Here is a 27,719-nt window from a genome sequence, read left to right on the forward strand (position 1 = left end):
TTGTACATTCTTCCTTTACGCGTATATTTCGGGCGTATTATCTATATAAATAAAAATGAATTGCCAAATGTGTTGAGCCGGCCGCGGTGGTCTCGCGGTTAAGGCGCTCAGTCCGGAACCGCGCGACTGCTACGGTCGCAGGTTCGAATCCTGCCTCGGGCATGTGTGTGAAGTCCTTAGGTTAGTTAGGTTTAAGTAGTTCTAAGTTCTAGGGGACTGATGACCACAGATGTTAAGTCCCATAGTGCTCAGAGCCATTTGAGCCAAATGTGTTGATAAGCGTAAAACTCGAGAACGGCTGGACCAATTCGGCCATTTTTTTTTTTTTTTTTTTTTTTGCTGTGTTCGTAATTCTCAGGACAAGGTTTATATGGAATAAAATTTTTGGAAACTCGACCGAAATATTGGAAAATTTAAGAGAAACTGAAAGTGCGTTTTCATTGCGTCCGTGCGTTTATATTGCATACAATCTTGAGGAAATTTTGCACACTGTACCTTGAAACCAAGAAACCAACAGAACTGCCAGGTTGCTTCACTCCCAGCGAAGCCAAGCAGAACCCACAGTCTACATAAAATTTCGTAGGGTGTATGGCAGAGGTTACTTTATCTAACGGAATTCGACAAATTGTACGTTATTATTCCGATCTTGATAAAATTTGGCACACTTGATATTCAAAGCAGGATGAATGGCGGTGACTGCTTAAAATTCTGAATGGTGCATGGCGGAGGGTACTTTACTACACACTTCTACACTAACCTACAGTTTTATTCCGATCTTGAAGAAATTTTGCACACTTCACCATTAAGAGGAACATCACTGTCTACATAATATTTCGGACAGTGCATGGAATAGAGTACCTTACAAAATATTTTGACATCGTTTGCGGGTTACCATGAAAGTTGGCTCTTGTACACATGTTTCCATGGAGAAGGTTTTTGAAAGTGCGACACATTCACAGTCATCGTGTTTGACAATTCGCGCACAGCAAATGTCGTTTAACAGTTGCAAACCATTTTTGCTTGAGGGAACGTGTTATATTGGCTGCAAAAAACCTTGATGTTAACGAAATGAATTTTCAGATTCAAAGTATGATACCTGGGGAATTGATGACATACAAGTCGGTTTATTCCGTTACTAACCAAGATGATGTAGTCAACCATCCTACGGAATTTTTAAATTCGCTGGTTTCGCCCTGATTACCGCCTCCCAATCTGCAATTAAGTCGGATCGGCAATGTGTGTGAAACTCAACAAAATAAATTGTAATTTAAACTCGTAATGTGTATTGCCTTAATCCACAAATGAATATTTTATTTTGCAGAACACTTTTCAATATAAAATATTTACAAATTTTCCTTCAGTTCCCCTGAAAGTATTATTTAGGCGAAACCAGATACTCCTAAAAATATTTGGCTACTTTTGCAACCACAAGTAATACAAAATGGGTTACAAACAATAATAAATGTCACTTGGGAGGACTGAAATCAAAAAGTTTAGTCTAAAATAAAAATGAACTGTATGCATTACAAAATTTCTATCTCAGAAATTCACGCCCAGAAAGCACAAGACAGAAAACTGCACTCTTAATTAGTAAATTTGCACACAAACTCATAGTTTCCTGTTTAATGTTCTACTGTATTCTTAATGTGTCTGCGTGATAATCTAATGGGGAGGGATCAGTACTATAGGGCGAGAGTTCCAGTGTCTCCCACTTGGGTTGTGTAACTTCTACACTACGACATTCGCGATATGGGGACGCAGATGCATCCCTTGCCACACTTCTTCTGGGCAACTTTGGTTGGGTTGTTTATGGGGGAGGAGACAAGACAGCGAAGTCATCATTCTCATCGGATTAGGGAAGGAAAGGGAAAGAAGTCGGCCGTGCCCTTTCAAAGGAACCATCCCGGCATTTACCTAGAGCGATTTAGGGAAATCACGGAAAACCTAAATCAGGATGGGCGGACACGGGGGCAACTGTGGTTTCCGAAGAACATGCTGCCCCATACACAGTGAAAAGTTGCTGACTTTTAAATTGCAAATATTTTAAGACTGACATATTCACATCATAAAACTGATTGTGGGATACCCATTTATCCAAGTGAAAACTAGTAAAACATTACGCAACTACTGGTATAGGCAAGCTAGATGTACACTAGAAGCGACCTAAATGACGCCCTCTTACAAACGTGACTCGTAAGTGGAAAACTGCCCAGCGGAGTTCTTAAGGGTAAACTAAAGAGCGAGAATGAGACTTCTGTTGAATCAAGCTGCTATGAGAGAAGATAGAGCCTGCGGATACGAACCCCCAACAAAGGGAACAGAAAAAAACGAAAATCAGCGAAAAGAGGCATCATAACGGATCATAAAATCCTTAGAAACCGGTTCTGTTACGGAAATCGATTTGTTCATTTAACGACTGATATCGGTATTAGTAAATATTTAGAGCTCTTAAAGTTTATCCAGGTTATATTCTTGCGAGCTTTCGAATCAAAATGAAATGATGATGTGGTGGCCCTCAACTACGTACCCTCAGACTCATGGTTGAAATATTGAAAGTTTTGGCTGGTTTCGTTATCTAGGGGCTGGGATACGTAGTTGCCGCATTACAAGCCAAATACTGCTGAATATACACATGAATCGAATGGTCGAAGGTTCCTATCACTCGGCAATTGCAAATTTTGAATGTAACATAGAAATTTATAAATGAAGGATTCCAATTAGATAAAACTTGCAGGTACTGTTTTTAACGACTTTAAATGACGAGTACGACAGCAGAAGTACGTTTCAGAATGCCGTTTATTACTGCAAGACACTTACTGGTGTCGATGGCCCAGCAGTTAAATAAAATATAAGTTGAATCACAGGGAAACAATAGAGTCCTACTTCACGTAATTTGCTATGAACAACAACATAGCTCGCGAGATAAACACATACTATGTCTTCACTGCAGAAGACACGAAAATCTCCCATGAACACGTGCAAACTGCTACACTCTCCAAGTCTTTCCCGCGACTGTCCGTCCAGCACCTCCCGTGTCCTGTGCTGTGCCATCATCTTCTCCCACTTCCATGCAGTCTCCCCATTAACGAGCGCTGTGATTGGCTAAAGCTCTCCCGCCGTGACTTCGAGCCATTGCACGCTCACAAACGTATTGAAACACATACGAAATACTGGATTTAGATTTAAATAACTTGAAATTAAATAAATATTCCTACAGCTAGACCATAAACACGCTCTAACACACAGTATTAAATACATAAACAAATTAATTAAACTTATATCAAAGGAATAGAAGCAAAAGTAGGCCAGTAGCATAATGTCTCTGTGCTTTCTAAAACACAGTAAATATTTGACCAATTTCTTAATGTATAGTATATATCGGATATAAACAAAGACATAGACGAATAAATATATAGATAAGCATGCTGCTACCGTTTTTTCGTGTAATTGTGCAGCACTTATGGCCTGACGCGATTAATAGTAATCGGCCACTTTGACCTCCAATAACTCATGTATTATTCTAGTTACATGATTGTAATTCATGCCAATTTAGGTTTACACCAATAGATTTCTAAAGACACGTCGATCGACCAAATCGGGTGAACCGTTTAGATTTTGGAAGCTCGTTGCTGGTTGTTACTTGTCAGACACTAAACTTTAAAGTAATAAAGATATTGAAAATCTGATTACACCATCGGAACCGTCATGGAAATAATAATAATGTACATGTTTATTTTTAAGGTATCATGATTCCTCTGGCTATTATTAATTTCTACATGAGCTATCTAATGTCTGCACATTACGGCTTCACGAAGTCCGCATCTTTGGCACTCCGCAGCCTACAAATCTCCTTCATCGACACGAAGTCCATTCTGCGACACAGCGTTACCACGGAATTCCCAGCCACGTGGTCGGCCTGGAACACGTGCTGGGGCTACCCCTCTTGCTCTGGCTAACGTTCGGCACCACGTGGTCGCTGACGAGCCCCGGCTTGCCTAGTGACCTGCACAGCCACGCCATCGCCGAACTTACAATATCTTCAGGGCGCCACAACTCGCCCGTTACCTCACATCCTTAATGAACACCAAGGAAAATTGTTAAACATCGTCGATTATTGTTTAATGCCGCTAAAAATATCAAGATGTTGATCTAATTGTACCACTGTCCTACACATTTTTTTTAAAAAAGGAGCACCAATAGGTGTTTTATTAATGACCACGTTACAGTGGTCCCTAAAGCTCACATCAAAAGGTCCATTTGCCCTATGTAACATTTCAGACAGGCGCCTGTGGCCATGGGGTTCCAGGCGCTCAGTCCGGAACCGCGCGACTGCTACGGTCGCAGGTTCGAATCCTGCCTCGGGCATGGATGTGTGTGATGTCCTTAGGTTAGTTAGGTTTAAGTAGTTCTAAGTTCTAGGGGACTGATGACCTCAGATGTTAAGTCCCATAGTGCTCAGAGCCAGAGCCACAGGCGCCTGATTTTACCTCATACACGATCATTGTATTCTTGTTAGGCAATGTGCCTAGGGTGTTTATTTATTGTATACTCGTGTTATGAAAGCTTGTGGCTTGTTGCAGTCGCATAAGAATTACAATGAAGTATAATTTGCTTTTATCTCAGTATGTGGCCTTCCAGATTCGGTTTCCTCCTTTCATTCTTTGAAAGTAAACGTCATTGACTTTGATAGTTAAGATTACTTATATATATAATCCATTATTGCAATTTCGACCATTCAGCCACTTACAGATGGAACACAGTTAAAATTTCGAGGATCACTACATGTCAAAATGTTATCTGTCATCGTGTGAAATATAGGCTGATCATTTAACGTTATTCGCATTTCTGGCACAAATAAAACGAATGATCGTGTTCACAGTTGGATGGCAAGTGAGGCTGTTTTTACCATCAGTTTTATTGTAGGAGTTCCCTTTCATGCCTTACTTCTTTACGATTGCCCTAGAATCCATGTGTTTATGATGTCTGATACGTATCTACTTTTTCCCTTCATTGCGCAGCAGTCACTCTTGTAGTCATTGGAACCAGAAAGTTTGTCAGGAGTTCATTTTGTTCGTCTTTCAAATGTTAGGCAAATATTTTCATGTGTCCAAGCTGAGAGCGTTACAGAAAACAAAAGTTGTCAATAGGAAAGTGCCCTGCATTGAACTATCAATCAGCATCCAAGTTTGAAATGATTATTTAGTGTACGACAAGGTTCCATCCTAGGGTCCTTCCGGCAGTAACATTACAAGATGCCGAGTTTGTATTGTTTGCAGATCGCACAAACATTGCAATGAATAGAAAATTGACTTTGGTTGAGAAATATCTGTTAACGAAATATTCATGGACATTAATAAAGGTTTCCTAGACAGTTCTTTGTCATTACCCTTTGAAAACACACACTACGTGCATTTCTGAACTTGTAACAGGTTTTCTTACAGTATACTACAGCCAGGTAGAAGTTGTTGACATTGCAAAATTCTTGAAAAAAACAAGTTCAAAGTAATTCCATTAAAAGGCCTGTAGAGACTAAACAAATATGTACGAACTTCCAGCTTGCTGGAGTAGCTTGGATCGGAAACTTCTGTTAATAAATGCAACGAAAAACCAGTACAAGCTGCAAATATTTTATTTTTTAATTCTATGATGAGTGTCCGGCCGCAGTTACCTGTATGCACTGTAAGTGTAAATTACACGTTTTTTGACATCTTTGGAAATGCCATTTTCGACTTCGTTATGTTGATTTGAAAACGGGTCTCGGACCAAAACTAGTCATTGAATGAAAAATAAAATATTTGCCGTTTGGACTAGTTTCTTGTTCTATTGATGAACAAATATGTGTTTGCAATGCTGGAGTTGTCACAGGTAGGTGACACAGAAACCTAAAAGCTAACATACTTTGAGTGCTGTCATTCCATGATGCCAAGTGGATTCATTTTTTTTGGGAAGATTCGTCAAGACAATCTAAACTTTACCAAGTGTAAAAGTGTTCATTAAGAATTACTTGTGATGTCAACAAAAGGAACTCCTCCAGTGGCCACTTTAGGGTACTGGGATACTAACTAACTCATCTCAATAGACAGGGTGGTCCATTGATCGTGACCGGGCCAAATATCTCACGAAATAAACGTCAAACAAAAAAACTACAAAGAACGATACTTGTGTAGCCTGAAGGGGGAAACCAGATGGCGCTATGGTTGCCCCGCTAGATGGCGCTGCCATAGGTCAAACGGATATCAACTGCGTTTTTTTTTTTAAATAGGAACACCCATTTTTCTTACATATTCATGTAGTACGTAAAGAAATATGAATGTTTTAGTTGGACCACATTTTCGCTTTGTGATAGCTGCTGTAATAGTCACAAACATATGGCTCACAATTTTAGGCAAACAGTTGGTAACAGGTAGGTATTTTTAAATTAAAATACAAATGTAGGTACGTTTGAACATTTTTTTCGGCTGTTCCAATGTGATACATGTACCACTGTGAACTTATCATTTCTGAGAACGCATGCTGTTACAGCTTAATTACCCATAAGTACCACATTAATGCAATAAATGCTCAAAATGATGTCCGTCAACCTCAATGCATTTGGCAATACGTGTAACGACATTCCTCTCAACTGCGAGTAGTTCGCCTTCCGCATTGACAATGCGCTGACGCATGTTGTCAGGCGTTGTCGGTGTACCACGATAGCAAATATCCTTCAACTTTCCCCACAGAAAGAAATCCGGGGACGTCAGATCCGGTGAACGTGCGGGCCATGACGTCCAATCCACCTGTCACGAAATATGCTATTCAGTACCGCTTCCACTGCATGCGAGCTAAGTGCCGGACATCCATCATGTTGGAAGTACATCGGCATTCTGTCATGCAGCGAAACATCTTGTAGTAACATCGGTAGAACATTACGTAGGAAATCAGCGTACATTGCACCATTTAGATTGCCATCGATAAAATGGGGACCAATTATGTTTCCTCCCGTAGCGCCGCACCATACATTAACCCGCCAAGGTCGCTGATGTTCCACTTGTCTCAGCCATCGTGAATTTTCCGTTGCCCAATAGTGAATACTACGCCCCTTTACGTTACCGCTGTTAGCGATTGACGCTTCGTCGCTAAATAGAACGCGTGGAGAAAATCACTCATCGTCCCGTAACTTCTCTTGTGCCCAATGGCAGAACTGCACACGAAGTTCAAAGTCGTCGCCATACAATTCCTGGTACATAGAAATATGGTACGGGTGCAATCGATGTTGATGTAGCATTCTCAACATCAACTGTTTTGAGATTCCCGATTGTCGCGCAATTTGTCTGCTGCTGAGGTGCAGATTAGCCGCGACAGCAGCTAAAACCCCTACTTGGGCATCATCATTTGTTGCAGGTCGTGGTTGACGTTCCACATGTGGCTGAAACACTTCCTGTTTCCTTAAATAACGTAACTATCTGGCGAACGGTCCGGACACTGGGATGATGTCGTCCAGGACAGCGAGTAGCATACATAGCACCCGCCCGTTGGGCATTTTGATCACAATAGCCATACATCAACACCATATCGATCTTTTCCGCAGTTGGTAAACGGTCCATTTTAACACGGGTAATGTATAACGAAACAAATGTCGTCCGCACTGGCGGAATGTTACGGGATACGACGTACTTATACGCATGTGACTATTACAGCGCCATCTACGACAAAGTGAAAAAAGTGGTCCAACTAAAACATTCATATTTCTTTACGTACTTCACGAATTTGTAATAAAAAGTGGATGTTCCTATTTAAATAAACGCAGTTGATATCCGTTTGACCTATGGCAGCTCCATCTAGCGGGCCAACCTTGCCCCCTTCAAGCTAGTTTTTTAATTTGACGCTTATTTCGTGAGAAATTTGGCCCGGTCACTATCAACGGACCACCCTGCAGTTATTCGTTAATAAATATCTCCTCTTCATCCACGGATTCATGTTCATCGTTAGGAGCCAACTGAGGCACTTGATTCTTTCAGTGTCCTTTCATAGCCTGCTTTGATGATTTACTCCTTTGCGATTGCCCTGGTGCCCGTCAGTTCATGGTGCCAGATTCATAAACCTTTTATCCGTGGTTGCCCAGCATTCAGTGTTATCGAGCAAGCTATTCGAGATAGAAAGTTAAAAGCGGTGTTTTTAGTCCGTTTATGTTAGAGCAGATTTCTGTGGGCGTCCGCCGTCAGACCCACTGTGCAAACGCCGTCCGCGCCTCCGTCAGTGGAGTCACAGCCCGCTCGGCCACGCGGCCTGTCGGCGCGGTCTGGCCTCCATGCTTAACAGCCGCGGGTAATTACAGTAATGGGACCCTTTGTGCGTGTTTCTGTCGAGGAAACTCGTGGCTCACAAATTAATTAAAACCGTTTAATCGTTGCCGGGCCACCGGCTGAAACAGACCTGCATACAACGCGTAAGTTCACTAAAGGTACAAATTACGAACGGTTTTCTACTCAATGGCGCGGTATGTTTGCTGATTAAACATTACTCGAGATAGGCGATACGTCAAAAGGGCGACGAGTCTGGAGTTGAAAAAAACATTGTTTCTGAGTAAACAATTAATGCGTGATCATCGAATGATCAGATAACAGAAAAATTATAAATATCGTTTCTAATTCACAAAAACCAGTTTTTAATTAAGGACATGAAAAAACATTACCCAATATCAAAAAAGCTATAATTTTCCTTCCAACAATACTAGATGACCTAATGGACTATATGTTACTGTGATGCATTACTTATTTTATAATTTAGTCCGTGTCAGGCCATTCTGTGGGTTAAATAAAAGTAATCCAGTGCAGGAGCCTGTTAAAGTCCTAATAACGACTGCAACTTATATGAATCTGAAGCTACTTACAGTATTCATCCTTTGGTCTCCCTCTACAATTTTTAGCCCCCTCTTCTGACGTTAGGAACTCGCTTATTCTGTATAAGAAATAGTGGTAAATAATAATAGTGATGCTGTAACTGTTGGCTGGTAATATTTACTGACAAAATGCAACCTAACGGTAGATTGCGTACTTACGACTATCCTGTGTGGTCGTTTTTTAGTACGACTTAAAAAGAGAGAGAGATTATTAATTGATCTCCGATGAGTCGGTTCTCGATTGTGTTCAGGAGACTTATTTTTAAGAAGAAGTTTTCTTAATTGCCCTTTGGACCCGGATTGCCTTCACGCAATCACAGTCTTCGATGAAAATACCTAAGGGACCTGTTGTTGTTGTGGTCTTCAGTCCTGAGACTGGTTTGATGCAGCTCTCCATGCTACTCTATCCTGTGCAAGCTTCTTCATCTCCCAGTACCTACTGCAACCTACATCCTTCTGAATCTGCTTAGTGTATTGATCTCTTGGTCTCCCTCTACGATTTTTACCCTCCACGCTGCCCTCCAATGCTAAATTTGTGATCCCTCGATGCCTGAGAACATGTCCTACCAACCGATCCCTTCTTCTAGTTAAGTTGTGCCACAAACTTCTCTTCTCCCCAATCCTATTCAATACCTCCTCATTAGTTACGTGATCTACCCACTTTATCTTCAGCATTCTTCTGTAGCACCACATTTCGAAAGCTTCTATTCTCTTCTTGTCCAAACTAGTTATCGTCCATGTCTCACTTCCATACATGGCTACACTCCATACAAATACTTTCAGAAACGACTTCCTGACACCTAAATCTATATTCGATGTTAACAAATTTCTCTTCTTGAGAAACGCTTTCCTTGCCATTGCCAGTCTACATTTTATATCCTCTCTACTTCGACCATCATCGGTTATTTTACTCCCTAAATAGCAAAACTCCTTTACTACTTTAAGTGTCTCATTTCCTAATCTAATTCCCTCAGCATCACCCGACTTAATTTGACTACATTCCATTATCCTCGTTTTGCTTTTGTTGATGTTCATCTTATATCCTCCTTTCAAGACACTGTCCATTCCGTTCAACTGCTCTTCCAAGTCCTTTGCTGTCTCTGACAGAATTACAATGTCATCGGCGAACCTCAAAGTTTTTACTTCTTCTCCATGAATTTTAATACCTACTCCGAATTTTTCTTTTGTTTCCTTTACTGCTTGCTCAATATACAGATTGAATAACATCGGGGAGAGGCTACAACCCTGTCTCACTCCTTTCCCAACCACTGCTTCCCTTTCATGCCCCTCGACTCTTATAACTGCCATCTGGTTTCTGTACAAATTGTAAATAGCCTTTCGCTCCCTGTATTTTACCCCTGCCACCTTCAGAATTTGAAAGAGAGTATTCCAGTCAACATTGTCAAAAGCTTTCTCTAAATCTACAAATGCTAGAAACGTAGGTTTGCCTTTTCTTAATCTTTCTTCCAAGATAAGTCGTAAGGTCAGTATTGCCTCACGTGTTCCAACATTTCTACGGAATCCAAACTGATCCTCCCCGAGGTCGGCTTCTACCAGTTTTTCCATTCGTCTGTAAAGAATTCGCGTTAGTATTTTGCAGCTGTGACTTATTAAACTGATAGTTCGGTAATTTTCACATCTGTCAACACCTGCTTTCTTTGGGATTGGAATTATTATATTCTTCTTAAAGTCTGAGGGTATTTCGCCTGTCTCATACATCGTGCTCACCAGATGGTAGAGTTTTGTCATGACTGGCTCTCCTGAGGCCATCAGTAGTTCTAATGGAATGTTGTCTACTCCCGGGGCCTTGTTTTGACTCAGGTCTTTCAGTGCTCTGTCAAACTCTTCACGCAGTATCTTATCTCCCATTTCATCTTCATCTACATCCTCTTCCATTTCCATAATATTGTCCTCAAGTACATCGCCCTTGTATAAACCCTCTATATACTCCTTCCACCTTTCTGCTTTCCCTTCTTTGCTTAGAACTGGGTTGCCATCTGAGCTCTTGATATTCATACAAGTGGCTCTCTTCTCTCCAAAGGTCTCTTTAATTTTCCTGTAGGCAGTATCTATCTTACCCCTAGTGAGACAAGCCTCTACATCCTTACATTTGTCCTCTAGCCATCCCTGCTTAGCCATTTTGCACTTCCTGTCGATTTCATTTTTGAGACGTTTATATTCCTTTTTGCCTGCTTCATTTACTGCATTTTTATATTTTCTCCTTTCATCAATTAAATTCAATATTTCTTCTGTTACCCAAGGAGTTCTATTAGCCCGCGTCTTTTTACCTACTTGATCGTCTGCTGCCTTCATCACTTCATCCCTCAGAGCTATCCATTCTTCTTCTACTGTATTTCTTTCCCCCATTCCTGTCAATTGTTCCCTAATGCTCTCCCTGAAACTCTCTACAACCTCTGGTTCTTTCAGTTTATCCAGGTCCCATCTCCTTAAATTCCCACCTTTTTGCAGTTTCTTCAGTTTCAATCTGCAGTTCATAACCAATAGATTGTGGTCAGAATCTACATCTGCCCCAGGAAATGTCTTACAATTTAAAACCTGGTTCCTAAATCTCTGTCTTACCATTATATAATCTATCTGAAACCTGTCAGTATCTCCAGGCTTCTTCCATGTATACAGCCTCCTTTCATGATTCTTGAACCAAGTGTTAGCTATGATTAAGTTATGCTCTGTGCAAAATTCTACAAGGCGGCTTCCTCTTTCATTCCTTCCCCCCAATCCATATTCACCTACTATGTTTCCTTCTCTCCCTTTTCCTACTGACGAATTCCAGTCACCCATCACTATTAAATTTTCGTCTCCCTTCACTACCTGAATAATTTCTTTTATCTCGTCATACATTTCATCTATTTCTTCATCATCTGCAGAGCTAGTTGGCATATAAACTTGTACTACTGTAGTAGGCATGGGCTTTGTGTCTATCTTGGCCACAATAATGCGTTCACTATGCTGTTTGTAGTAGCTAACCCGCACTCCTATTTTTTTATTCATTATTAAACCTACTCCTGCATTACCCCTATTTGATTTTGTATTTATAACCCTGTAATCACCTGACCAAAAGTCTTGTTCCTCCTGCCACCGAACTTCACTAATTCCCACTATATCTAACTTTAACCTATCCATCTCCCTTTTTAAATTTTCTAACCTACCTGCCCGATTAAGTGATCTGACATTCCACGCTCCGATCCGTAGAACGCCAGTTTTCTTTCTCCTGATAACGACGTCCTCCTGAGTAGTCCCCGCCCGGAGATCCGAATGGGGGACTATTTTACCTCCGGAATATTTTACCCAAGAGGACGCCATCATCATTTAATCATACAGTAGAGCTGCATGTCCTCGGGAAAAATTACGGCTGTAGTTTCCCCTTGCTTTCAGCCGTTCGCAGTACCAGCACAGCAAGGCCGTTTTGGTTAATGTTACAAGGCCAGATCAGTCAATCATCCAGACTGTTGCCCCTGCAACTACTGAAAAGGCTGCTGCCCCTCTTCAGGAACCACATGTTTGTCTGGCCTCTCAACAGATACCCCTCCGTTGTGGTTGCACCTACGGTACAGCCATCTGTATCGCTGAGGCACGCAAGCCTCCCCACCAACGGCAAGGTCCATGGTTCATGGGGGGGCTAAGGGACCTATATGAATATAAAAATGGAAATGAAAGCAAATTAGTGGAATTTCGTAATAGAAAGATTAACATATCGGAAGTTGAACACATTAGTGGTCTCCCAAATACAATCGAGACACCGCGATAAATAGCTAACCTGTAACATAACTCATATACAATTTAAAAATCATTTCTGGTTAGTGAAAGAAAAGAATAAGAAGAAAATTTCTGCATGGTAAAATATTACTATATTTTGAGCAAATTGGCTTTAAACTTCTAGACATTGATACACAATAAATGCATGACTTACATGTCATAATTCTTTTGTACATGGCGCAGTCCAATAATAGCTGCTTTGTCAGTCCGTTCCTTCTTAAAATTAAATGTCTTTGCGTGTGCGTAAGTACATTGTATCCTCACCCGAGTTACCGATATGTTCGTCGTTTCACATAGTTTTTACACAAAATAAAAGTACAGCTTGTAGCAATGCTATGTAATACGTCTTAACATGTCGGCGACCAAAAGTACAAGGGATAATGAAGTCTGTAGAATATTTCTTAACAAAAGATAGATTGTTCTTTCTTCTGTTTCGCAGCTTCTTGCCATCAAGCGCTGCAGCAATGATTTAAAATATCTGCGCCCAGCGGGTCATAGTGTTTATTTAGAGTATTTAAACGCTGGACGCGCGTCTTGGTATCGGCGCACATTAAAAGAAAATATTTCGTCTCTTTACTCTCGCGCTGTAATGCTCAGCATGATTACGAACTACAGCTTGTTGGCTGTCCTTTTCTTTCATGACAAATATCTCATATGCAAAGTATCTGAAATCCAATAATATTACAACCTCTTCCCTTCTTCACTAAACTGACAAATCCTTCATACCTCAAATGAATCGTCAAAAGATCCTTCCATTTAGTCAAATTATGCCGCAAATTTATTTTCTCTCCAATTATTTGCTCGATCTAACCATCTAATCTTCAGCACTCTTCTGTAGCAGCGTATTGCGAAAGCTTCTATTCTCTTCTTGTCTGAACTACTTCTAGTCCACATTTCGCTACCGTACATGTCTACGTTCCAGAAAAATACAGGGTGAAGCAATCAAATGGTAAGTTGACTGGCTTACAACAGAGTCAAAAGGCTCTGTAAACTTATTTAGATCTGAAGATGGTCATTACTGACTGAAACCGATCGTAGTCGAAGCACTTTATATTGTGATCAAAGGCTGGAATGAAAAACATTTGACAGTACCTGGATCTCTGTTCGTATTCATGACTATGTCGCAGCTTGTGAAACGGTAAGTTTATAAAAATTCGACCAAATTGGCCATTTAAACTGATTTTAGTTTTTTAAGACGAATCTAGCGCACGTGAGTGTAAATTAACAGCTGAACCTGAAAATACCTGTTTTTATAGATGGTATCACTCAGATGGCGTCCTTGACTTCACACGCATGGTCAAACTCTGAGGGTGAAACCGCACATGACACTGCGTAGCGTCTCCAACGGAATGTTGTTCATTTCTTGGCAAATTCATGTCCTCAGATCGTCTCTTTTATCTTGACTCTTTCTTGGCGAATTCATCTATTCAATCCACCTCCGTTTCTTGAATGGTTTTCGTGGAAATATCTAGATTCTAGGTGGCCCCAAAGGAAAAAGTCTAGAGCCGATAAATCTGATGAACGGGGAGGCCATGCAACATGGCCAATTTGTTGACGAGACGACCCGGAAATGCGAGTCTAAGTAAATCAACTTATGCTAAAGCAATATGGCTTACTGCACCAGCCTGCAAGAGGAATATTTCTTCATCTCGATAATAGGCATCGAGTTCTGGCAGAGGAATGATAACGTATGACCATAACGTTTAGGCTTTAAGGCCACCATGTTACCATTTCATCTTTAAAAAGGTCGGGTCCTATTACTGCCCGAGATGACATTGTGCACCAAACTGTTACATTTTGTGAATGGAGAGGGGTTTATTACAAACGATGTGGATTTCTGTTAGACCAATTGAGAAAGATCTGCTTTTCGACAAAACCTCTAAGGTGAAATTGGGTGTCATCGGTCATCCACTACTGTCAACTTTCTCTTCATTTTCTCTGATAACATTTAACATCGCTTGGCAAAAGCGTATGTGCTTGGTCTAATCTTGAGGTTGGTGGGCTTGCTCTCCCTACTCTTGTAGGGATGATGTTGGATATTATTTTTCAAGATCCTTCGTACTGATGCATCAGTTTCCGCATTGTACCATTCAACTTATTTGCGCGGACTTCGTAAAGCTTTAAGAACACTCTCAGTATTCTCTTGGGTCCAACTTGATTTTTCACTGCCACGTATTTCTGCCAGCGGCTTCTACGCTTTTCACGCAGACGGTAATAGCACTGGACGATAGCACGGGAGCTGTGGGGGTATATTAAACTCTAGACGGATATCGCGTTGAGCTCCAACATAATTATACGAGTTTTTCTACTACCCCTTTACAGCAAATGCACGTGTCGTACTATACCAGCGATCCACGGCTACTAAACTTCAAACTGCCTGGACGCCCATGATCAAGTCTCTCACCCCATAACGCTGTATCACGGCAGTCGAGAAGTCCTTAAATCTTCGCATTTGATTATCTCACCACGTACTCTCAGAAATGACTTTCTAACACTTAAATTTACATTAGATGTTAACAAATTCCCCTTTTTCAGAAATGCTTTTCTTGATACAGCTAGTCTGCATTCTATATCCTCCTTGCTCTCCCCATCGTCAGTTATTTTGCTTCCCAAGCAGCAAAACACATCGATTACATTCTCATTTCCTAATCTAATTTCTTCAGCATGACCTGACTCTTGCTTTACTTTTGTTAATGTGCATCCCATAACCTCTTTGCAAACGCTATCCAGTACATACAATTCCTCTTCCATGTCCTCTTTGCTGTGCAGGCGTCGGCGACATCTTTCGGCGGCGGCGGCGGCGGCGGGGGCGGCGCTGGGATCGCGTCTGCGCTGCGGCTCCACATGGGCTACCTGTCGGGCCTGGTGGCGGGCAGCGGACCCGGGGGCCACCACGGCGGCTCCGGCGCGTCCACGCTCAGCCACAGCCAGTGCGCGCTCGGAACAGCGGTCAGCTTCCACTCTGCTTCTGTTGCAGCTGCTGTTGTTCTTCATTCATTGCTGTAGTCGTGAAGGTTCAGAAAAGATTCCTTACGATGTGTCACAAGATCTACGAGGTGCATTCAAGTTCTAAGGCCTCCGATTTGTTTTTCTAATTAACCACTCACCCGAAATCTATGAAACTGGCGTTACTTCTCTACGTAATCGCCCTGCAGACGTACACATTTTTCACAACGCTGACGCCATGATACCATGGCAGCGGCGAAGGCTTCTTTAGGAGTCTGTTTTGACCACTGGAAAATCGCTGAGGCAATACCAGCACGGCTGGTGAATGTGCGGCCACGGAGAGTGTCTTTCATAGTTGGAAAAAGCCAAAAGTCAGTCGGAGCCAGGTCAGGTGAGTAGGGAGCATGAGGAATCACTTCAAAGTTGTTATCACGAAGAAACTGTTGCGTAACGTTAGCTCGATGTGCGGGTGCGTTGTCTTGGTGAAACAGCACATACGCAGCCCTCCCCGGACGTTTTTGTTGCAGTGCAGAAAGGAATTTGTTCTTCAAAACATTTTCGTAGGATGCACCTGTTACCGTAGTGCCCTTTGGAACGCAATGGGTAAGGATTACGCCCTCGCTGTCCCAGAACATGGACACCATCATTTTTTCAGCACTGGCGGTTACCCGAAATTTTTTTGGTGGCGGTGAATGTGTGCTTCTATTGAGCTGACTGGCGCTTTTTTTCTGTATCGAAAAATTGCATCCACGTCTCATCCATTGTCACAACCGACGAAAAGAAAGTCCCATTCGTGCTGTCGTTGCGCGTCAACATTGCTTGGCAACATGCCACACAGGCAGCCATGTGGTCGTCCAGCATTCGTGGCACCCACCTGGATGACACTTTTCGCATTTCAGGTCGTCATGCAGAATTGTGTGCACAGAACGCACAGAAATTCCAACTCTGGAGGCGAACTGTTCAACAGTCATTCGGCGATCCCCCAAAACATTTCTCTCCACTTTCTCGATCATGTCGTCAGACCGGCTTGTGCGAGCCCGAGGTTGTTTCGGTTTGTTGTCACACGATGTTCTGCCTTCATTAAACCGTCGCACCGCACCCACGAACGCACTTTCGACACATCCATAACTCCATCACCACATGTCTTCTTCAACTGTCGATGAATTTCAATTGGTTTCACACCACGCAAATTCAGAAAACGAATGATTGCACGCTGTTCAAGTAAGGAAAACGTCGCCATTTTAAGTATTTAAAACAGTTCTCATTCTCGCCGCTGGCGGTAAAATTCCATCTGCCGTACGGTGCTGCCATCTCCTGGACGTATTTACAATGAACGTGGCCTCATTTTAAAACAATGCGCATGTTTCTATCTCTTTCCAGTCCGGTGAAAAAAAAATCGGAGGCCTTAGAACTTGAATGCACCTCGTATTATAGAGAGAAAGAGCGGAACCTTTCTACCTGAAAGAAATCTTCCACAGTACAGCTCTCCCGCTGTAGAGCATTAAAGGGCGTGTCGCTAGCACCGATGTAGACCACTACCATAGCTCCATGGGGAGGGGGGATCTTATGTTTGCAAGCGCCCAGCAGAAATATGGGCGGACAGTCTCTTCGACACACCCATTACAAGCTGATTACGTTGACCACGTAGGAGAGTATATTTGCTTAGCAAGAACCACAGGATATTAACTGCAGAATGAGTAGTCAGCATCAGATATTCAGTGATGAGGACAACCACGAGCAATTAAACAGAGAACCGACTCGTGGAGATAACATCTTGGACCTACTGATAACAAACAGACCCGAACTTTTCGACTCTGTAAGCGCAGAACAGGGAATCAGTGATTATAAGGCCGTTGCAGCATCCCTGAATATGGAAGTAAATAGGAATATAAAAAAGGGAGGAAGATTTATCTGTTTAACAAGAGTAATAGGAGGCAGATTTCAGACTACCTAACAGAGCAAAACGAAAATTTCTGTTCCGACACTGACAATGTTGAGTGTTTATGGAAAAAGTTCAAGGCAATCGTAAAATGCGTTTTAGACAATTACGTGCCGAGTAAAACAGTGTAGGACGGAAAAACCCACCGTGGTTCAACAACAAACTTAGGAAATTACTGCGAAAGCAAAGAGAGCTTCACCGCAATTTAAACGCAGCCAAAACAGAAGCTAAATGATATCAAAGTTAGCGTAAGGAGGGCTATGCGTGAAGCGTTCAGTGAATTCGAAAGTAAAATTCTGTGTACCGACTTGACAGAAATTCCTAGGAAGTTCTGGTCTTACGTTAAATCAGTAAGTGGATCGAAACAGCATATCCAGACACTCTGGCATGATAATGGCATTGAAACAGAGGATGAAACGCGTAAAGCTGAAATACTAAACACCTTTTTCCTAAGCTGTTTCACAGAGGAAGACCGCACTGCAGTTCCTTCTCTAAATCTTCGCACGAACGAAAAAATGGCTGACATCGAAATAAGTGTCCAAGGGATAGAAAAGCAAATGAAATCACTCAACAGAGGAAAGTCCACTGAACCTGACGGGATACCAATTCGATTCTACACAGAGTACGCGAAAGAGCTTGCCCCCCCTTCTAACAGCCGTGTACCGCAAGGCTCTAGAGGAACGGGAGATTCCAAATGATTGGAAAAGAGAAAAGGTAGTTCCAGTTTTCAAGAAGGGTCGTCGAGCAGATGCGCAAAACTATAGGCCTATTTCTCTGACATCGATCAGTTGTAGAGTTTTAGAACATGTTTTTTGCTAGCGCATCATGTCATTTATGGAAACCCAGAATCTACTATGTAGGAATCAACATGAATTCCAGAAACAGCGATCGTGTGAGACCCAACTCGCTTTATTTGTTCATGAGACGCAGAAAACATTAGATACAGGCTCCCAGGTAGATACCATTTTCCTTGACTTTCGGAAGGCGTTCGATACAGTTGAGCACTGTCGCCAGATAGACAAAGTAAGAGCCTACGGAATATCAGACCAGTTGTGAGGCTGGATCGAAGAGTTTTTAGCAAACAGAACACTGCTTGTTGTTCTAAATAAAGAGACGTCTACAGATGTAAAAGTAACCTCTTGCGTGCCACAGGGGAGTGTTATGGGACCATTGTTTTCACAATATATATATAAATGACCTAGTAGATAGTGTCGGAAGTTCCATGCGGCTTTTCGCGGATGATGCTGTAGTATACAGAGAAGCTGCAGCATTAGAAAATTGCAGCGAAATGCAGGAAGATCTGCAGCGGATAGGCACTTGGTGCAGGGAGCGGCAACTGACCCTTAACATGTAATGTATTGCGAATACATAGAAAGAAGGATCCTTTATTTTATGATTATATGACAGCGGAACAAACACTGGTAGCAGTTACTTCTGTGAAATATCTGGGAGTATGCGTACGGAACGATTTGAAGTGGAATGATCACATAAAATTAATTGTTGGTAAGGCGGGTGCCGGGTTGGGATTCCCTGTGAGAGTCCTTAGAAAATGTAGTCCATCAACAAAGGAGGTGACTTACAAAACACTCGTTCGACTTATACTTGAGTATTGCTCATCAGTGTGGGATCCGTACCAGGTCGGGTTGACAGAGGAGTTAGAGAAGATCCAAAGAAGAGCGGTGCGTTTCGTCACAGGGTTATTTGGTAAGCGTGATAGTGTTACGGAGATGTTTAGCAAACTCAAATGGCAGACTCTGCAAGAAAGGGGCTCTGGATCGCGGTGTAGCTTGCTGTCCATGTTTCGAGAGGGTGAGTTTCTGGATGAGGTATCCAATATATTGCTTCCCCCTACTTATACCTCCCGAGGAGATCACGAATGTAAAATTAAAGAGATTCGAGCGCGCACGGAGGCTTTCCGGCAGTCGTTCTTCCCGCGAACTATATGCGACTGGAACAGGAAAGGGAGGTAGTGACAGTGGCACGTAAAGTAACCTCCGGCACACACCGTTGAGTGACTTTCGGAGTATAAATGTAGATTTAGATGCTTCTGCTGCAGCTTCTGTTGTCCTTGATTCTTTGCTGCACTCGTGAAGGCTCAGCAAAGTTTCCTTATGATGTTTTACAAGAGGAAAAGAACAGAACCTTTCCATCTGAAAGAAATCTTCCACAGTACAGCTCTCCTGCTGCAGAGCATTAAAGGGCTTGTCGCTAGCACCTATGTAGCCCACTACCAAAGCTCCATGGGAGAGGGGGGGGGGGGGCGGAGATGTTGTGTTTACAAGCGGCCCACCGAGCGAGGTGGCGCAGTGGTTAAACACTGGACTCGCATTCGGGAGGACGACGGTTCAATCCCGCGTCCGGCCATCCTGATTTAGGTTTTCCGTGATTTCCCTAAATCGCTCCAGGCAAATGCCGGGATAGTTCCTTTGAAAGGGCACGGCCGACTTCCTTCCCAGTCCTTCCCTAATCCGATGAGACCGATGGCCTCACTGTCTGGTCTGCTTCCCCAAACAACCCAACCCAAAAGAAGCGCCCCAGCAGAAGTATGGGTGGATAGACTCTTGCGCATACCCAATACAAGCTGATTACGTTCACCAGGTAGGAGAGTATATTTGCTTAGCAAGAACCACAGGATATTAACTGGAGAATGAGTAGTCAGCATCAGATATTCAGTGATGAGTTCGACGATGTGGAGCACAAATGGAAACAAATGTTTCGAGTAAGGTCTTCAAAATGGTTCAAATGGCTCTGAGCACTATGGGACTTATCTTCTGAGTTCATCAGTCCCCTAGAACTTAGAACTACTTAAACCTAACCAACCTAAGGACATCACACACATCCATGCCAGAGGCAGAATTCGAACCTGCGCCCGTAGGAGTCGCACGGTTCCGGACTGAAGCGCCTAGAACCTCTCGGTCACAACGGCCGACCGAGCAAGGTCAGGGGAACGACACACCGCGGATAAACAGCAGTGTTACAAAACTGCCACGTAACCAAAGAGAGCTTCATCACAGATTCAAGAGAAGTCGAAACCTAGCTTAAAACAAAAGCAAAACGATGCGAAAACTAACATAAGTAGAGCAGCGAGAGAAGCGTTAAATAACTTTGGAAATATAATTTTGTAAACTAAATCTTAAGAGGTTTCAGTCTTACGTAAAATCAGTAAGTGGTTCCAAATCGCCTCTATTCATTCACTCATTGACCATACTGGTACCGAAACACGATATAACAGAGGCCAAAATACTAAATTCGGTCTTTAGAAATTGTTTCATTGTGGATGCTAGTAACACGGTCCCTCCTTATAATCGTAGCACGATTGTCGAAATGACAGATATTGAGATAACCGATTGCGGAAGAGAAAAGCAACTACAGTCCCTTAACAGTGGAAATACATCAGGACCAGATGAGATGAGATGAGATTCTACAAAGACTATGGGAAGAAAAATTGCTCACTTTCTAGCAGCAGATTACCGCAGGTCGCTGGAGCAAAGAAGGATACCTAGAGACTGGAAAAATGCGCAAGTCATTTCCGTTTTCAAGAACGATTGTAGGACATGCATATAATTACAGGCTCATATCGTTACATCTATCTGTTGTACAATTATCTAAAATGTTTTATGCTCAAGAATTATGTCGTTATTGGCTAACGAAAATTTTCTCTATAAAAATTTGATTCGGAAACTGAGATCGTCCTACACTCAGGTCACTCAGTTCCTCCGTGAGATCCACAGAGCTGTAGGCAACGGCGCTCTCTTGATGCTGTGTTTCTTGACTTCAGAAAAGCATTTGCCACCATAAAAAATAGGATCTTACCGAGTATCAGACCAGATTTACTACTAAATTCAAGACTTAACTTGCAGACAGATGTAAATGTAATTTCCGGAGTACCCCACGAAATCGTGATAGGACAGTTACTGTTTACAATGTATCGGTATGCAAGCAATAGGATTTTTTAAAATATATTTCCGCTGTCACCAGCAGACCAAAATTCAACCGAGTATACCGAGGTGACTATGCAGAACAAACGTCTGAAATCCTGGCGATATATTCGTAAGATCCAGCTCTCGAACAGGCTTAACAGTTTTTTTGAAGTCTTTATCCGTTTCCAAACAAGGTACAGATGTTCAAAGCAACCCTAATTCTACACTTAAAATCCGGTATCAGGCGAAATCTAAATCATAACTAATCGCAGAAAATTTCTTAAATTTCAACACAATGTTCTGTAGGCATTTTTCTAGAAGGGCCATCTCTTCATTATCAAAAATCTTTATCCGTTATCGAGAAAAAAGTCCATTTCGACCGCCGGTTGCAAATTTATAAACAAGTAAAAACGCTCGATTTTTAGACTTCCGTCTTAAGCTGTTGTTCTGTGATGTCAGATATCATCTGGTGTACCGAAATTCAAAACTGGGCATAAATTGGGAGAGATAAAAGTAGTTTGACAACACATTACGCGGTCGTTGACTTTCGTAGCAAGGCGACTCGATCTGCAGCTCCGCTACTCTAAAGTAGCGTATCTCGCATCGAATCGGTCACGGTCGTTGCGACGTCATTGATATTAGCTGTCGTGATTGTGGAGAATGTTTTGAATATGCCTAAATGTAACAAACTGAAAATGGAAATTTAGGGAAAATTACCTACATTAATTTCAGTTTCTACGAGAAGGATAACTGTATATGAAGCAGAAAGAATGAAGTCCAGTTAGCCTCAAACACAGACAAACATACAGGGTGTTACAGAAAGGTACGGCCAAACTTTCAGGAAACATTCCTCACACACAAAAGAAAATATGTTGTGTGGACATGTGTCCGGAAACTTTACTTTCCATGTTAGAGCTCATTTTATTACTTCTCTTCAAATCACATTAATCATGGTAAGGAAACACACAGCAACAGAACGTACCAGCGTGACTTCAAACACTTTGTTACGGGAAATGTTCAAAATGTCCTCCGTTAGCGAGGATACATGCATCCACCCTCCGTCGCATGGAATCCCTGATGCGCTAATGCAGCCCTGGAGAGTGGCGTATTGTATCACAGCCGTCCACAATACGAGCACGAAGAGTCTCTACATTTGGTACCGGGATTGCGTAGACAATAGCTTTCAAATGCCCGCATAAATGAAAGTCAAGAGGGTTGTGGTCAGGAGAGCGTGGAGGCCTTGGAATTGGTCCGCCTCTACCAATCCATCGGTCACCGAATCTGTTGTTGAGAAGCGTACGAACACTTCGACTGAAATGTGCAGGAGCTCCATCGTGCATGAACCACATGTTGTCTCGTACTTGTAAAGGCACATGTTCTAGCAGCACAGGTAGAGTATCCCGTATGAAATCATGATAACGTGCTCCATTGAGCGTAGGTGGAAGAACTTGGGGCCCAATCAAGACATCACCAACAATGCCTTCCCAAACGTTCACAGAAAATCTGTGTTGATGACGTGATTGCACAATTGCGTGCGGATTGCGTCAGCCCACTCATGTTGATTGTGAAAATTTACAATTTGATCACGTTGGAATGAAGCCTCATCCGTAAAGAGAACATTTGCACTGAAATGAGGATTGTCACATTGTTGGATGAACCATTCGCAGAAGTGTACTTGTGAAAGCCAATCAGCTGCTGATAGTGCCTGCACACGCTGTACATGGTACGGAATCAACTGGTTCTCCCGTAGCGTTCTCCATACAGTGACGTGGTCAACGTTACCTTGTTCAGCAGCAACTTCTCTGACGCTGACATTAGGGTTATCGTCAACTGCACGGAGAATTGCCTCGTCTATTGCAGGTGTCCTCGTCGTTCTAGGTCTTCGCCAGTCGCGAGTCATAGGCTGGAATGTTCCGTGCTCCCCAAGACGTCGATCAATTGCTTCGAACGTCTTCCTGTCGGGACACCTTCGTTCTGGAAATCTGTCTCGATAAAAACATACCGCGCCACAGCTATTGCCCCGTGTTAATCCATACATCAAATGGGCATCTGCCAACTCCGCATTTATAAACATTGGACTGACTGCAAAGCCACGTTGGTGATGAACACTAACCTGTTGATGCTACGTACTGATGTGCTTGATGCTAGTACTGTAGAGCAATGAGTCGCATGTCAACACAAGCACCGAAGTCAACATTACCTTCCTTCAATTGTGCCAACTGGCGGTGAAAAGAGGAAGTACAGTACATACTGATGAAACTAAAATGAGCTCTAACATGGAAATTAAGCGTTTCCGGACACATGTCCACATAAGATATTTTCTTTATTTGTGTGTGAGGAATGTTTCCTGAAAGTTTGGCCGTACCGTTTTGTAACACCCTGTAATTACGTGCAAGAATAATGAGTGCAGACTATGCACCTTTATGTCCTGTGTCCATGCGTGGCCGATAGACTATACCTTATAGCTTACTAGTCTCGTTATAACTTTATTTACTTACATGTGTTTCTTCCCTGTATCACATATTATGGATCATGTTAATACCAAAAAGCACAAGGAAGTATAGAAACACAAAGCACATCGCCAAGAATCGCCTGAGTTCTTCCCGCAAACCTGCAGTAAAAGTGGTCTGAAGATAGCAGCAGTTGAGGCAGCATATGAATTTCACTATTTGAGTAACACAGATTTTCTTGTTGATGACAGGGAATTGTTTGATGAAGTACACATGGCCTAAAAATGTTTCTAACTGAAGAGCTCAAATCTGAACCCAGGTCAACATTTTTAGAGAAAACTGCATCTGGCAGGTGGTGTACTTTCATGAACAATCGTTCTGAAAATGAATATTCATAACTTTTGGAATGTGTGGAATATTTTTTGCAATCCCTGCTCACCAGGCAGCTGTGGAAAGGATATTTTCCTTACTAAATATGTCCGCAGCTCGTGGTCTAGTGGATAGCGTTACTGCCTCTGGATCACGGGGTCCGGGGTTCGATTCCCGGCCGGGTTGGGGATTTTCTCTGCCCAGGGACACGGTGTTTGTGTCGTCATCATCGTCATCATCATTCGTGACAGTGATTAGAGTGAACTGTGTAAAAAGGAAATTGGACTGCCTAAAAATTGGGACTTTGTATGGGCGCAGATTACCGCGCAGTTGAGTTCCCCACAAACCAAACATCATCATGAACAAACTTTCTGTGCAATGTGTAAAGAATTTGTTCATTGTCAATTATAAAGATCTTATTTGTTCTGATTACTATGATAACATAAAATCCAAGAAAGAGATATTTATCAGGATTCTTGGAAGCAAGAAATACACTCCTGCAAATTGAAATAAGAACACCGTGAATTCATTGTCCCAGGAAGGGGAAACTTTATTGATACATTCCTGGAGTCAGATACATCACATGATCACACTGACAGAACCACAGGCACATAGACACAGGCAACAGAGCATGCACAATGTCGGCACTAGTACAGTGTATATCCACCTTTCGCAGCAATGCAGGCTGCTATTCTCCCATGGAGACGATCGTAGAGATGCTGGATGTAGTCCTGTGGAACGGCTTGCCATGCCATTTCCACCTGGCGCCACAGTTGGACCAGAGTTCGTGCTGGACGTGCAGACCACGTGAGACGACGCTTCATCAAGTCCCAAACATGCTCAATGGGGGACAGATCCGGAGATCTTGCTGGCCAGGGTAGTTGACTTACACCTTCTAGAGCACGTTGGGTGGCACGGGATACATGCGGACGTGCATTGTCCTGTTGGAACAGCAAGTTCCATTGCCGGCCTAGGAATGGTAGAACGATGGGTTCGATGAGGGTTTGGATGTACCGTGCACTATTCAGTGTCCCCTCGACGATCACCAGTGGTGTACGGCCAGTGTAGGAGATCGCTCCCCACACCATGATGCCGGGTGTTGGCCCTGTGTGCCTCGGTCGTATGCAGTCCTGATTGTGGCGCTCAACTGCACGGCGCCAAACACGCATACGACCATCATTGGCACCAAGGCAGAAGCGACTCTCATCGCTGAAGACGACACGTCTCCATTCGTCCCTCCATTCACGCCTGTCGCGACACCACTGGAGGCGGGCTGCACGATGTTGGGGCGTGAGCGGAAGACGGCCTAACGGTGTGCGGGACCGTAGCCCAGCTTCATGGAGACGGTTGCGAATGGTCCTCGCCGATACCCCAGGAGCAACAGTGTCCCTAATTTGCTGGGAAGTGGCGGTGCGGTCCCCTACGGCACTGCGTAGGATCCTACGGTCTTGGCGTGCATCCGTGCGTCGCTGCGGTCCGGTCCCAGGTCGACGGGCACGTGCACCTTCCGCCGACCACTGGCGACAACATCGATGTACTGTGGAGACCTCACGCCCCACGTGTTGAGCAATTCGGCGGTACGTCCACCCGGCCTCCCGCATGCCCACTATACTCCCTCGCTCAAAGTCCGTCAGCTGCACATACGGTTCACGTCCACGCTGTCGCGGCATGCTACCAGTGTTAAAGACTGCGATGGAGCTCCGTATGCCACGGCAAACTGGCTGACACTGACGGCGGCGGTGCACAAATGCTGCGCAGCTAGCGCCATTCGACGGCCAACACCGCGGTTCCTGGTGTGTCCGCTGTGCCGTGCGTGTGATCATTGCTTGTACAGCCCTCTCGCAGTGTCCGGAGCAAGTATGGTGGGTCTGACACACCGGTGTCAATGTGTTCTTTTTTCCATTTCCAGGAGTGTATGTTTTTGTGAAAATGTGAGCCATTGTGTCTCACATTAAGACTGTTTCTAATATCTCCGCTTTTCCGGTTTAGAAATATGTTGACATACTTTCGCTGACGCTGATAAAAAAGCATTGTTTTTTATTATTGCATAGTTTCTTTTTCAGTATGGTATTGTTTCAGTAGTGAAGCTATAGCAGATATGAGCGGACATGGTTATGGTGTTGAGGAGCTTCCAGAAGCGTGTGTGTTGGCGCATCGACGCCCACAGACGGGACAAACGATGTCGGAGGTAGTGATTGCGTGCAGGGATTGGTTTCGCAAGGCCACATTTCGTAAAGTAAGCTTGCTTCATTTGAAGGACTGTGCTCTTGTGTCTCGCAGTATCAAAGGGAGATCACGTCGTGGATCCAGCAGTAGATGTGTGCTGCCGTCGCTCAATCAGGTGATCAGTCTCCAAAGATATCCATTCACAAAAATTCAGCTAAACTTTAATTACCGTGTTCATCAATGCATGACCATATTAAAAAAAGATCTGAAAATGAAATGTTTAGGCAAATGTCTGTAAATAAATTGCTTGGCAACGACATGGAGAATCTAGCTGCAGCCTGCCGTGCTTCGATGCCGGAATTTCGATGTGACGCGTCTCGACGTATTATTTTATGACGATCTTGCCATACATAGTTGTTCACACAAGGAATGGGGATTAATGGTCTAATTAAACTCCCAATTATGTGCAAGAGTTGGAAACGAAGCAGCCTTAATTTATATGCGTGAGACTGTCGTGACGATACCTGTTTGTAGTATATCTAAAAGAGTACGTGGCTGGAAATTATTTGGACATGTTGTAAACCTGGTTAATATCTGAACTCTAAGACAAGAGAATTATAGATCATGTGTGGCTACAGCTTGTCGCAGCTCCCGCGTCCTTAGCTATTCAGGCACGAGAATTCCTCGGTCCGCGCGGCTGCCCCCACCGGAGGTTTGAGTCCTCCCTCGGGCATGGGTGTGTGTTGTTCTTAACGTAAGTTAGTTTAAGTTAGATTAAGTAGTGTGTATGCTTAGGGGTCGATGACCTCAGCAGTTTGGACCCGTAAGACCTTACCACAAATTTCCAAATTTTTCCGCGATGAACAGTTTCGAGGTTGCCGGATTCGGCGTGGTTCAACGATATTTCCAGCCGCATTGTTGACCACTACTAAGCCTTACAATGCTAGACAACACTTTATGTGAAATGATCAAGCCCCATGTGGTTCAGCGTCGGTACAAGACTAATAAAAAGTGTGCAAAAGTGTTTAGGATGCCTTTGGAAGATTATCATCTGGAATGCTCCGCAAGATGTCAAGAAGGACAGTAAGATACGTAGAACGCCATGTAAAGTACTGTGGTTCACATACCGATCTGGTGTCTATAAAGTTTATCTCTGTAAGTATTTCAATATCTATACAAACCATAAATTTAAGCGCGCCGCCGTGTTTTTTGTGTATATGTGAAGCCTACTCTCCGGAACTACTATAGGGGTCTTGATACCGTTTTCACTAAGT

At 43.1% G+C, this 27,719-nt stretch overlaps 1 protein-coding gene across 1 annotated transcript in view; it reads left to right on the plus strand.

Moving 5' to 3' along the window:
* The window catches only part of LOC126092634 (gamma-aminobutyric acid type B receptor subunit 2), a gene marked incomplete at its 5' end in the record, with an annotated part of 461,219 nt that overhangs the window by 377,844 nt on the left and 55,656 nt on the right, over nt 1–27,719 (plus strand). The window contains one exon of the mRNA XM_049908357.1: nt 15,425–15,520. Within this exon, the coding sequence (XP_049764314.1) occupies nt 15,425–15,520 (96 nt within the window). The remainder of the gene's footprint in view (nt 1–15,424; nt 15,521–27,719) is intronic.

This window comes from Schistocerca cancellata, chromosome 7, assembly GCF_023864275.1.
Source record: "Schistocerca cancellata isolate TAMUIC-IGC-003103 chromosome 7, iqSchCanc2.1, whole genome shotgun sequence".
NCBI lineage: Eukaryota > Metazoa > Arthropoda > Insecta > Orthoptera > Acrididae > Schistocerca > Schistocerca cancellata.